The sequence below is a fragment of the Cyprinus carpio genome, chromosome A5 (assembly GCF_018340385.1).
Source record: "Cyprinus carpio isolate SPL01 chromosome A5, ASM1834038v1, whole genome shotgun sequence".
In the NCBI taxonomy this organism is placed as follows: domain Eukaryota; kingdom Metazoa; phylum Chordata; class Actinopteri; order Cypriniformes; family Cyprinidae; genus Cyprinus; species Cyprinus carpio.
Window position 1 is genome coordinate 27,508,673 of NC_056576.1, and position 14,133 is coordinate 27,522,805.

At 37.0% G+C, this 14,133-nt stretch overlaps 1 protein-coding gene across 5 annotated transcripts in view; it reads left to right on the top strand.

The window, feature by feature from the left end:
• rasgrf2b (Ras protein-specific guanine nucleotide-releasing factor 2b) overlaps positions 1 to 14,133 on the top strand; it is a 51,819-nt gene that overhangs the window by 26,614 nt on the left and 11,072 nt on the right. The window contains exons 9-19 of one of the 5 annotated variants that reach the window (XM_042756668.1): positions 2,037 to 2,155; positions 4,040 to 4,200; positions 5,459 to 5,525; positions 5,969 to 6,105; positions 6,441 to 6,523; positions 7,420 to 7,668; positions 8,595 to 8,687; positions 9,112 to 9,524; positions 11,312 to 11,437; positions 12,611 to 12,700; positions 13,829 to 13,935. In XM_042756668.1, the coding sequence (XP_042612602.1) occupies positions 2,037 to 2,155; positions 4,040 to 4,200; positions 5,459 to 5,525; positions 5,969 to 6,105; positions 6,441 to 6,523; positions 7,420 to 7,668; positions 8,595 to 8,687; positions 9,112 to 9,524; positions 11,312 to 11,437; positions 12,611 to 12,700; positions 13,829 to 13,935 (1,645 nt within the window). The remainder of the gene's footprint in view (positions 1 to 2,036; positions 2,156 to 4,039; positions 4,201 to 5,458; positions 5,526 to 5,968; positions 6,106 to 6,440; positions 6,524 to 7,419; positions 7,669 to 8,594; positions 8,688 to 9,111; positions 9,525 to 11,311; positions 11,438 to 12,610; positions 12,701 to 13,828; positions 13,936 to 14,133) is intronic. The other 4 variants (XM_042756670.1, XM_042756669.1, XM_042756671.1 and 1 more) reach the window with 4 other exon arrangements.

Genomic DNA, 14,133 nt, shown 5'->3' on the forward strand with positions numbered 1-14,133 from the left:
ATACAGTGGGTAGGGAAAGTATTCAGACCACCTTAAATTTTACACTCTTTGTTATATTGCAGCCATTTGGTAAAATCATTTAAATTCATTTTTTTTCCTCATTAATGTACACACAGCACCCCATATTGACAGAAAAACACTGAATTGTTGACCCTTTTGCACATTTATTAAAAAAGAAAAACTGAAATATCACAAGGTCCTAAGTATTCAGACCCTTTGCTCAGTATTTAGTAGAAGCACCCTTTTGATCTAATACAGCCATGAGTCTTTTTGGGAAAGATGCAACAAGTTTTTCACACCTGGATTTGGGGATCCTCTGCCTTCCTTCTTGCAGATCCTCTCCAGTTCTGTCAGGTTGGATGGTAAACGTTGGTGGACAGCCATTTTCAGGTCTCTCCAGAGATGCTCAATTTGGTTTAAGTCAGGGCTCTGGCTGGGCCATTCAAGTCACGGAGTTGTTGTGAAGCCACTCCTTCGTTATTTTAGCTGTGTGCTTAGGGTCATTGTCTTGCTGGAAGGTGAACCTTCGGCCCAGCCTGAGGTCCTGAGCACTCTGGAGAAGGTTTTCGTCCAGGATATCCCTGTACTTGGCCGCATTCATCTTTCCCTCAATTGCAATCAGTCGTCCTGTCCCTGCAGCTGAAAAACACCCCCACAGCATGATGTTGCCACCACCATGCTTCACTGTTGGGACTGTATTGGACAGGTGATGAGCAGTGCCTGGTTTTCTCCACACATACCGCGTAGAATTAAGGCCAAAAAGTTCTATCTTGCTCTCATCAGACCAGAGAATCTTATTTCTCTGTTTTTTTAGCTAACTCCATGCGGGCTTTCATGTGTCTTGCACTGAGGAGAGGCTTCCGTCGGGCCACTCTGCCATAAAGCCCCCACTGGTGGAGGGCTGCAGTGATGGTTGAATTTCTACAACTTTCTCCCATCTCCCGACTGCATCTCTGGAGCTCAGCCACAGTGATCTTTGGCTTCTTCTTTGCCTCTCTCACCAAGGCTCTTCTCCCCCGATAGCTCACTTTGGCCAGACGGCCAGCTCTAGGAAGGGTTCTGGTCATCCCAAACGTCTTCCATTTAAGGATTATGGAGGCCACTGTGCTCTTAGGAATCTTAAGTGCAGCAGAATTTTTTTTGTAACCTTGGCCAGATCTGTGTCTTGCCACAATTCTGTCTCTGAGCTCTTCAGGCAGTTACTTTGCCCTTATGATTCTCATTTGGTCTGACATGCACTGTGAGCTGTAAGGTCTTATATAGACAGGTGTGTGGCTTTCCTTATCAAGTCCAATCAGTATAATCAAACACAGCTGGACTCGAAGGTGTAGAACCATCTCAAGGATGATCAGAAGAAATGGACAGCACCTGAGTTAAATATATGAGTGTCACAGCAAAGGGTCTGAATACTTAGGACCATGTGATATTTCAGTTTTTCTTTTTTAATAAATCTGCAAAAATGTCAACAATTCTGTGTTTTTCTGTCAATATACATTAAGCTGTGTGTACATTGAGGAATAAAAAATGAACTTAAATGATTTTAGCAAATGGCTGCAATATAACAAAGAGTGAAAAATTTAAGGGGGTCTGAATACTTTCCGTACCCACTGTAAATCATTAGAGACTACACCCTACTCACAAAACACAGCACTATTTGAACATTCTGCTAATTCCACTGCAAAAAGCAGGTGGTAAACAGAGAATTCAGCAGTAAATTCAAATTCATTTTCTGTTGATCAGTACATCAGACAATTGACCATCAGAATTTTCTAATCATTTTGATTCGAACAAATTCACATTTGAATTATATTAATTCAAATAATCAGTCAAAACAGTGCAGACAGTACTTCAGCAGGCTTAGTTAATTTCCTTCTGTTTTTTGCCCTTAGTATTATACAGTAGTTTTAAATATGCCCCACTTACACTTTAAAGTGCTTCTTACACCCTTTGGCAGAGAATCAAATTGGCTAAAAGTAAGAAGGTGAATTTCTCACGTTTTCATTTGTGACACAAGTGTCATGTTTGCATTGTTCCAGGGTGATGCACGATGAAGTGAGTGATACAGAAAATATCCGTAAGAACCTGGCTATTGAGCGCATGATCGTGGAGGGCTGTGACATCCTCCTTGACACCAGCCAGACGTTTGTGAGACAAGGTGAGTCATGTTAACACCTCGAGCTGACACGCTGCCTTAAGCAGAACGTACACCCGAGTGACAGGGACAGCTTCGGTTTGATCCCCTCAGGCTCTGAATAATTCAAGGTTTCACAATTGGACAGCATTGTTTCCAGGATTGACAGAATGTCTGATGTTTTCAGTTGAGGTGTTTTGTAGTGTATTAGAATCCAACCCTGTACTGGAGAAGCAGAAAACCAGGAATAACTTGGGGGGTATTAACATGGAATGTATGGAATAGGAAATGACATCAGCTCACCATGATAAAGTTCATGTTCTTTTGTAGCATGAGTGACAGGAAAAGCAATTTCTTTTGTCGACTTTTCTTTAAAACGTGCGAGCCCCATGAGTCAGTGTGAGAGGATTTATCATTATTATGACTTCAGTGTTGCATTCTGTAAAAAAAACAAACAAAAATTAAAAAAAAACATTTTCATATTAAAAATTAATTTAAAATTTAAAAAATTTTATTTATTGTATTTAAATTATTTATTTATTTTATTATTCATCCTGATTCCTGCACGCTTTGCAAAGAAGCTGTTATTGAACAGTGACGAAGTTAAAATTAAATTGTACAGAAAACTTACATTCTGTGTGTGTGAGAAGTTTCTAAATTTAACATACAATGTGAGTGTTTCTTAAAGGCACAGCAAAAAATGAAAAATGAAAAATGAAAAAAAAAAACATTAAGCTTAAAAGGTTATTCAAATACAGTATCTGCAGTGACAAAGCAATCTGAAGTCCTATATTTTCAGTGTGAGTTGCTGATTCTGGCGAACCCATCCAAAGTGCACACACACACTGTGAACAGGTCTCCCCCAGATAGTGGGCAGAAGTTTATGCTGCGGCGCCCGGGGAGCATGTAAAGGTTCGGTGACCTATACTCAAGGTCACCTCAGTGTGGTTTGCCAGCCCATCCACTCGAACACCACACACACTAGGGTTAAAATTCAAAATCACAAACAAATAATCTAATAATTCATCCCAACCATGCCATGAATTTTACACTCATACAACACAAATACAAATTAAATACAAATTAAAACTTCTGTAAAATGTTTATTTTTACCAATAATAAAACTGATTTCTTGTCAAAATAGTCTTAATACCAATAATAAAACTGATTTCTTGTCAAAATAGTCTTAATAGCTTTTCAAATGTGAAAAAAAATAAATAAAAATAAAATGAAAAATTCTAGCAGGAAAACATTAAAATTGGTCATTGTGAACCTGTTTTAATCAGAATTAAATTATAAATTATATGTTCCCAGATTCAGAACTAATATATATGTATTAACCTGTTAGCATTCCACTGTACTGTCTGTGATACAATGTGTGTTTTAGGCGTTTTAAGCAAATTGTAATAATAATAAAATTGTGTGTGTGTGTGTGTGTGTATATATATATATATACATTGAGTAAATAAGATGTCATTCTAAATATAAATAAAATAAACAAAAGTATGGAAGGAAGGAAGGAAGTGTGTTAAAATTATAAGTTATTAAAAATAATTAAATCATATAAAGTGTAATATAAATTTAATCTAGTAAATTTATTCAGTTTTTGTGTTGTGTTGTCCTGAAGTTATAACATGTATGGATGCATGTATACGTTTTTCAAGGACTGTGGGTCATAATTTCTGAATATGATTTCTTATGATGTCTTCCACTTGATTTAAAATCTGCTATGTTTTTTTATTTAAAATCTGCCATCTTTTGTTCAATGGTAAAGTTGTCTTTGATCTTCTTTTATCAATTGTGCTGTGGCTCTGTTGTCTTAGCTTGTTGTGTCACTCTGTTATTACTTTTACTCTCTCTCTCTCTCTCTCTCTCTCTCTCTCTCTCTCTCTCTCTCTCTTCTCTCAGGCTCTTTGATCCAGCTGCCTTCAGTGGAGAGAGGGAAGCTCAGTAAAGTGCGACTAGGCTCTCTCTCGCTCAAAAAGGAAGGAGAGAGACAGTGCTTCCTCTTCACCAAGCACTTCCTTATCTGCACACGCAGCTCGGGAGGCAAACTTCACCTGCTCAAAGTACGTAACACACATGCACGCAGAATACTGCAATTGAACATGACATTTTACTGCACACCAGTCACTTAAAAAATGTCATCCTTTCTGTGTGTAATATATTGACAGCACAGCTAAGACATAGTGATTATGAAGCAAACCCCCGAAGATCAATAACTTAGAAACCCAGCAGCAAATATTTGATAATTGTAATGATGTCAAAAGTTTAATCATGTGTGATGAGATTTGTGTTTCCCCTGTTAATTTTGTCCAGTCCCTACATCCCTTTTTTTTAATATTACTCCTCTCACACTTTGTGAGGTTCTTTGTGCTATTATAATCGACTGGGTCGATCCTCACACAATTTCTGGAGCTGAATATCCTTATTATCTTCAAATAAGTAAAACTTATTACTTATTATTACTACTAACAATCTAGCAGTGTAAAAACATAAGTCACAGGAGAATTTTGTTGTTTATGTAATTTTTAAGGCATGTATTTTAAGTGCATTTTGTGATAGGTGTGAAGTTACATTTTAACCCATTTTGGAATCAAATATTTGGTTTTTATCTTGTTAAGGCTCAATTATCATGTTAAACATGCTCAATTAAATAATATTGTCATGCTTCAATTAATCTAAATCATTTTTAAACAATAAATATTGAAGTGCTTTATGTTTAATTTACTATAATAATTCTTATTATTAGAATGTCTTCTGGTCGTGGGTTCGATTCCCAGGGAACACACATACTGGTAAAAAAAAAAAAAAAAAAATGTATAGCCTGAATGCACTGTAAGTCGCTAAATGCATAAATGTAAATGTCTTCTCCCCTGACCCAATAGGGCAGACAAATTACGCATTTTATTTTTTGCATCATACATTATATGCATCACAAAAATGTAGTTATACAGTATCCTTTGTTAATATTGAGTTTTTTAGCAACATAAAACAATTTGCTGTTTTCATACAGTACAAAATATTTTCTAATTTGTATGATCCATTAACTAATCTCAGGTTCTTTTCTCAATTTCTTTTTCTGAAAAAAAAAACCCCACTTGTTTTTGTTATCCAGCTACATAATTACCAGTTATTTAATTATTTGGCAATTACCAAATCAAAAGGACATTTATAAGCAAGCACTGCAAAGGCTTTTGGAAAACACCTTTGAGGTATCTTTGTACTTTAACATCCATCTCAAACCCAATATTCTAACAAACCATCAATATCAGGAAACTCTCCTTTTGTGATTAACCTCTCATCCTAATGGTTTGTCTCCGGCAGCAAGGTGGTGTGCTGTCTCTGATTGAGTGCACTCTCATCGAGGAGCCTGATGCCAACGATGAAGATGGTGAGCCTGTTTCTTTGACGCACATTTTCAAATCAGCAGAGATGAATGGAGACATGCATCATTAGCTATATATTAGCCATTATTCATATACTACAGGTTAATTAACTGTTATAGACAGGCCAGAAAAGAGTCCAAACTGCCTTCTGTTTAAATGTCAAATGGGCAGAGATGAAAATTGTCATGGTTTGATTATCCACTTGAGGGTATAGAAAGAGACCCAAGGGCAAATTCAAAACTGCATCACAGTGACCCTCTCATGATCCCTGAATTTGGTCCCTAAGAGCTCATTTAATAAACATCACCACCATTATGTTACTAAAAAGAGATCACTTTAGTTCAATTAGTTTTTAATGCCATTGTTTTCCTGAGTGTTCCCCTAGGACTGGTAATTAGGATTTTCGAGCATGATTCATGTTTAATTGTAACCTTCTGTCTTTTTTTAGCTAAGAATTCAGGACAGGTGTTTGGTCACTTGGACTTTAAGATTGTGGTCGAGCCCTCAGATGCTCCTGCCTTTACTGTGGTGCTGCTGGCACCATCCCGTCAGGAGAAAGCGGCCTGGACCAGCGACATCAGCCAGGTGAGAGAGAAGCCACTAATTACCAACAGCTCCTCCTCTGAGATTACAGACTGCTCACTGATATTTTATCTTTTACACTACCATTCAAAAGTTTGGGGTTGGCAATCTTTTCGATATTTGGGTAGGATGTCTTTTACACTCATATTTTAAACTGTAATTGGTTCCAAATCATTGTAATATATCTCTCTGTCCTTTAATCCCCCAGTCTTTTACAAACACAAAGAAATTACATTATGTCCAGTGTTTAATGACTGGATTAATTATGTTGTTCCCTGTTCTCTGCTGCTTGTTATGATCCCACTCTTCATTTGAATTTCTGCTCTTTTGGGATATAGTGCATTGATAACATCCGCTGTAATGGCCTGATGACCAGCGTGTTTGAGGAGAACTCAAAAGTCACAGTGCCGCATATGATCAAGTAAGTCAGACCTTTGTTTATTGTGAAATAATGTGTGCTATGGGTCAGTGTTTTCGTAAATACAGGAGCACTTTGTAAAAGACCAAATTACTAAAAATTATATTTCAACCGTTGTTTAGCCCTTCAAAACTTTAAGTGCACAAAAATGTGTCTGATAGCCCAAAACAGAATTTTGTTTGCAGCTTGTTTTGGAGGCCCAGTGAACATGCACTGAAGCCCTGAGCACTGAATCCTTGCACATGTGCAAATACATCTGTCCAATCTAAACATTGCCGTAACAGTGAGCACGCTACTATAAGGGCAAGCAACCACGACTAATTTCCCTCCCTGCTGGCAAATACTGTAGTATGTTGGCAATACCAGTCCAGAAAGCACTGAAGTATTTTAGTGCAACTGTTCATGTGATTGACTACCATTGGCAAAAAGGACCTTAAGCAAAGAATAATGTTTATGTATTTATTTATTTAAAATAAAAGATTTTATGATGTAAGTGATAATGTACAGTCAGGCCAGCTGGATGATCAGGACCCCAATGTGAAACAGGGTTTATTCAGCTATAATGACTGAATGGCTGTACATTATCTTACTGCTTGCATTTGTGCTTTTAAAATAATATATATATATGAAATATTGATCTGAGATTAAATTGTTTTAATATTCTACTTGTAGATTAGCATAAAGCTTCTAATCAAAATAAACAACAATTTTAAGGTATATGTTACTATTATTACTCTTCAAAAATGACATTTGTTATGGGTTTATTAACATATATTTAGCTACAATCGCTATCAACTCTGGGAAAATTATATCAGTGCATCTCCACTAATGCTTCATAATATCATCATAAATTTATGGTATACAGACAGTAAAGATGCTTTGGTTGTGCTCCTCATTAGATCCGATGCGCGTCTCCATAAAGATGATGTTGACATTTGCTTCAGTAAGACGCTCAACTCCTGCAAGGTTCCTCAGATCCGCTACGCCAGCGTGGAGAGGCTTCTGGAGAGGCTGACCGACCTGCGATTCCTCTCCATAGACTTCCTTAACACATTCCTGCACACCTACCGGATCTTCACCACCGCCACCGTGGTCATGGAGAAACTGGCTGACATCTACAAGAAGCCTTTTACATCCATACCAGTCAGGTAATAGAGCTCTTAAAGGGGTTAAAAGTCCCTGCTAGAGCTGTGAAATAGAATTTAAAAATTATATCTGTGCTTTACAGCCTTTTGTTTAAATGTCCAATATATATACACTGTATATATAATTTTTTATCTCCATCATTTCAGCCATGCAGATATTGTTGTTGAGCTGATTTCAAATGTTTAATGCAAGTAGAATACAGTAAATAAATAATATAAATATTATTATATTATTATATATTAATAATATAAATAATAGCAATAAACAGCTATTATACATAATTTTTTACTGAAAAATACATGCAATTTATGGAAAATATAACACTAACACTAAGACTTCTGTTTACATTTTTGAATGATGATGCAAACAAACTGTTGAATCAATTGAACTGAACTGATTCATTGAAACGGACAGTTCTGTAGTTACTGCTGCCAAGTCAAAGAAGAAATCAGAAATCATATTTATGGCACCCTGAGAAGAAACATCTTTCAGAATTCAAAATAAAAAATGGTGTCCCTAACCTTCACTGTAAATCCTAACTGCAACGATCAACAGGATTTTTTTTTTCTTTTTTAGGTTACTTTGTTTGTAGTTTGTACACTGCTGTGACTGAGTGTGAATAGGGCATTTATCTCTTCATACATTTGTCCTTTCAAATGGAAGAATGTTTTCTGTTCCAAAAGCAGGTGTTCTGCCAGTTTAAATTGGTGCACGCTCAGTGACCTTTACCTAAAAAGCAGTTCAGAAAGCCTCCAAGTGCTCAGCCAATCCTCCTCCATGTTCCTTGAATGTTCAGTATGCTAGTGCAGAAGCCAAACGCAGCCCATGTACCTCATGTGCAGATGCTCATGGTCATTGTGAGTGCTGTGATGTTCAGTGTGCTGTCTTTGATGTTCCTCATCCCCACACCTACTTTGCTGTCACACAGGGTCCAGTATCACTCATTTGACCGCTTGTCCATTGCATCCATCTGCCCAAACTACAGCCTGAAGATCAGGAAGATAGCACTGGATCAGTCAAAGTAACAAACCCATCTCTCTGTTACCAATTTCACTTTCATCTCTGTCCATTTTTCTACTTTATATCCTAACATTTTCCACTCTGTTTTTCTTTATTTTTGGAGTGTTTGTCTTGATCCTCTTTTTTTGGTAGTTATAAATATGGGATTTTATTAAATCCTGGATTCTCAAAACTTCTGCACTTGCACAAATGCTGTCATCCACTGCAGATTTCACATCTTGCAATGTTAACCTGCTTTGTTACTTGATTTCTGAAAGCTGCAATCAATACTCCTCATGTGTTTCCACATGTAGAATGCATCCAGCACAGTTTGACTAGTGTTTAGTGTACTTGGAGCATGCAAGTATGGAGAAGAGAACATGAGAGATGTGCCGGTGTTGCTCTGCCATTTATGCCCCTTCATTCGATATTTTTCTTCAATTTAGATCCCTGGAGCTTTTCTTCGCCATCAACCAAAACAATCGCAGCGGGGACCACGTAAATGACAAATCCCCCAGACTGTGTCGCAAGTTCTCATCTCCTCCACCTCTCTCCATCCCCTCCCGTACTTCCTCTCCGGTTCGCACCAGGAAACTCTCTCTTAATTCCCCTATTGGCTCAAAAGTAGGCATCCTAGATCTGTCCACGACCTCATCATCAGCAGCCAGTAGTCCAACCTCTGCCAACCCCACCATCTCACCCCCACCATCCAACAACAACAACAACAAGCCCCCTTTGGATCTTAGCCATGGACAAAGTCCATCCTCCCCCGAACAGAGCCCTGGAGCTCTGGATGAGAATGCTGAAGTGCCACGAATCGACGCTCTCTGTGGTAAACTGCGACGCAGCATCAGGAGAGGTGAGCAGAAAATAATTTTTCTCTTTCTAGAAGTAGTGAGAGAAACAATTTAGCTCTGTTTTAGAACCTATAGAGTTGCCCCGCTGCCTACTGCCTACTTCAGAAGGTGCCTTCCATTGTATCCACTGAAATGGAACCTCATAAGTTGACTGAAGTCAAAATGTAACAGTGGTGTTCCAGAAGAAAAAATCCCATTCATATTCTCCATAGGGTGCCCAATCCTGTTCCTTAAGATCTACCTGCAGAGTTCAGATTCAACCCTGAACCAACATACCTGTCTGTAATTATCAAATGCTCCCAAAGATCTTAATTAGCTGGTTATGTTGTGTTTGATCAGGGTTGGATCTCTAGGAACAGGATTGGACACCCCTTTTAAAAACCATTAAAGGCAAACATGTTGTGAGCTACAAGCCAATGTTGTTAATTGATGGTACTTACTTTTGTTAAGGCCATCAGTCCAAATTTGTTCAACTTTTTTTTTTTTTTTTTTTTACAATAAATGCCTAACATTAGGTGAAAAACTGTTACTCATTATTCCACAAATAAAAAACAATCAGAGAATCCAAATGAGTAAATTGTCAAAAGAACACTCCTATGAAGCGTCCCATGAAGATCAACATCTTTAATTCAATTGTTTCAAATTTATTCAAAGTTTTTAATTTGATTGTGTCATTCGAAATGCTTCACTGGATTGTAGTTCTTACCCTCATTAAAGCTGTTAAGTACAGAGTCTTTTGTCCGATTTTCAAATATGGACCAGAATATCATATACACATTCAGTATTATTTTATTAGACTGAGGTAGTATTATAGTTTTAATTAATAGTTTGAAATAGTTTTTATTTTTATATTTTCCAGTTTCATTTAAATGTTACTTACAATTTTAGTAATTTTGTTGTTGATTTTTATATTTGTCATTTTGATTACTTTTAGTTATAACAAAGCTCTGCATAATTTTTGCTGAATGAAATCCGATACTTGATTTGATTGAGTTTCTTACAAAATATGATGTGCATTTCATAGCGTTTTTGCTTTCAGCCTTTTTGTGAGGTAATGAAGTCTTGTATCATCCATTAATCACCAGAAAATCTCCCACAAAGACATGGTTCCTATCTCCCTCTGAGCCAGGTTACAAATGTTTGGTCAATTCTCTGATAATTTTTACATGTATGAACGATTTCAAAAGACATTTTATGTCTAATTATACTCCTGATTTCAAGGTTAGAATTATGGCAAGTGGCAAACATGACCCAGATGATTTCTGCTGCATCAGTGGGTGTTTTACTACATCCAAACATTACCAGTTTGTGTTAAAAAAAGGAGTAATCTAAACTTGTGTTTATGTAAAGCTCTTTGACGTTAATGGAGTATTTAAACATATCATTCCAGTCCATTGCAGTTTGTAAGTTAAATGATACATTTTGAATGCTTATTTTAATAATTAAAACAATTATGAAAATATTGACAAAAAAAAAAACTTACATGTTGATAGATATTTTTGAACTCAGCATCATCAAGTTATGTCAAATTTGACAGGATTGTTTTTAAAAGAATGCAGTGTTGTGTAATAACCCTGCTTAGAGGTGGCCTTTTTTATTTGTGCCAGTATGTAACCACCACACAACCTCTCATACCACTGTATCAACAACCACCCAGAACTCCCTGGCCATAGTTATTTGCTGTTCCCTGCTCTGTTTGCTTGTAGAGCTGTTGCCCTAAAACCATTCATTTTTTAAGAAGGAGGGGTTCTATGATCCATTTTAATAAAGGGTCTGACTTTCCCCTCAGCTGTGCTGGATTCAGTGTCTTTGGACAAATTTATTCCAGAGTCTCCACAAGGCAGTGAACCAGGAGAAATCTCTCCCTGCCGCTCACCCTCCACTCCACGCCACCTCCGCTACAGACAGACAGGAGGTAAGCGTGCGCATGTCTGTTTGTGTTTGGCTCCCATGGCAGTGCAGGCCTTTTCTGAGAACAACTGTAGAGTCAAACACAGTGGTGAGTTATGACTTTCCGAGAAAAATATAGATACTTCTGTGAATGAAACACTTTCATTCCAATATTGTTGTTTTGTCCGTACAAAGAGGCAGTGTAATGTGAAGATTTGACCATAATTTAATAAAATATACCTGGGCTGCTATTGCATGTATTGAGTAGCTATTAGGGCATGCAGTTGCTTTTGTACTGGTCTTAGATCAGTTTTATGTGTCTTATATTTTCAGTTTGCATTTTAGAGGAGAAAGCTTCCAAAATTTCTGATGGTTCCTCAAGCGAAACTTACTCAGTGCAGTCCTCAGTAAAGTCCATTTCTGTTACTAAATGGCCACAGTCACAGTCTTGGATCTGAAACAGCCAAATATTGTGCTTGGATGACATTAAATGAAGCTATATATGAGGAGAGTTGGGATAGGAGTTAATTATATGTGACTTATTTCCACCAGCACATAATTGGTTCTGAATGGCACAGATGTTGTTCCATCCAGACTGTTGGTATTAGGTATCTTTAGCATCTTCATTTTGTTCAACATAAGCAATCAGATTATGATTCTGTATACAGTAGATATATGGTTTATAACTGTGTCTGGTCTCTCAGTTTCCATGAGTTACTGACTAAATATAATTACTAAAGGAAAGCTGTTTACTAAATTAATGACTAATATAATTACTAAAGGGGTTTTTTTTTGCAAAACAAATGTCTTTCATTTCAAGGACTGCTTATGCGATAAATATGGCTTTACTATGCATACATTACTACATACTGTACTATACGTCCATTGAGGAGGTCAAGGGGAAATTCACACAAAAATAAAAATTCTGTCATTATTTACTCACCATAATGTCATTCCAAACCTGTATGCTTTTTTCCCCCAGTTGAACACACACTAAAAATTAATCTAAATATTAAACTATTGTATTCCCTGTATTCCATGGGAAAAATGAGTTAGTGACTAAATAATTAAAGAATTTTTGCATTTTACTTAATGACTTAATTCTTTGTAGGTGCCATAACCCCTTTTGGGTGATTCAGTGTTTTTTTAAAAAAGGATTATCGTTAAATCTGTTCTCCATATTTATTTATTTTTCTAGTCCAGTCAGCTGAGAACTCACGCTGCTCTGTTTCTCCAGCCTCTGCGTTTGCTATCGCCACAGCAGCAGCTGGACACAGCAGCCCTCCAGGTACACTGCACCACTGACACAACCCAAGAGAAATGCACAGATTCATATGCTCTGCCCTTTGCCTCAGAATTCTGTAGACCCTTTACTGAGTTCACAAATTGAGATTCACTATACACATAAAGTTGTTGCAGTTTCTGCAGGTCTAGTAACTTTTTCATTATCAGCACAGTGTTTAAATCCTAACAGGAGAAAAAAACAAAAAAAATCCTTTAACCTGCATAAACTAACATCCTCTCATCCTAAGAAATACCATCAGAATTCTATTAATACTTTTATGGCACGTTGTGGTTTCAGCATAACAAAATGTGAAAATATTAAGGGGTTTGAGTGTGTGTGTGTGTGTGTGTGTGTGTATATATATACATATATTCAAACGAAAAATGTAGAAATAAATGAATACTTTTGCATAAAAATGTATATAGCCTATAATAAAGAAAATAAGCTGTTGTTCGTGTAATCTATATTCACACTGGTTTTGCAATCTTAAACGAGAACCTGGATACAGGTCTCCAACTCCAATTTTATTTATAAAGCACCTAATAAAACAACTAAGTTGACCAAAGTGCTGTACAGCAAGTTCAATTAAAAGAATATAATAGCAAATAATAAAATCAACAATACACAACATAAAAAAACAGACCAAAGGGTAAATACAGCGACAATACATCAGCACTCATTCCTGATCAAAGGATAACGAAAAAAAAAAAAAAGTTTTTAACTGCTTCTTAAATTCATTCAGGGATGACAATTGTCGCAAAGACAGTGGCAAACTGTTCCAAAGCCTTGGGGCAGCTACCGAAAATGCACGGTCACCTCTGAACTAATTTTGATCGAGGAACATGTAGGAGATTTTGTCCATTAGATCCTAATGATCTCTTTGACTCTTGAACATGAATAAGATCAGCAATGTATGGAGGGGCTATACCATGCAGGGATTAAAAAAAAAAATTCAAATCTTAAAATGAAATCTATAAGGTACTGGTAACCAATGCAACGATCTCACAACAGGAGTAATGCAATCATACTTCCGAGTACCCGTCAGTAGTCTTGCGGCTGAATTTTGAACCATTTTTAATCTGTCCAAAGGTCTGTTTGTATTACCCTTACAGTGTCTATTTTCTTTTGCAGTTTTTAACAATTCTGAGCGGACTTGTGACAAGGAGTTCATTATACGTCGTGCGGCTACCAACAGAGTCCTGAATGTCCTGCGCCACTGGGTCTCCAAACACTCACAGGTCTGTCCGTCAGCATCAGTTCTTCCATAGCTGCTTGAATTTCAATGTGCCTCACAGAACAGTAGATGACACATTGCGTGTCACTACATACCTAAAGCAGTAGTTGTCACACTCATCTGCCTCTCTTTCTCCCTCCCTGCTGAGTGACTGATATTTTATCAGCTTTACATTTTAGTCCAGGCTCTGGCTGTGAACACA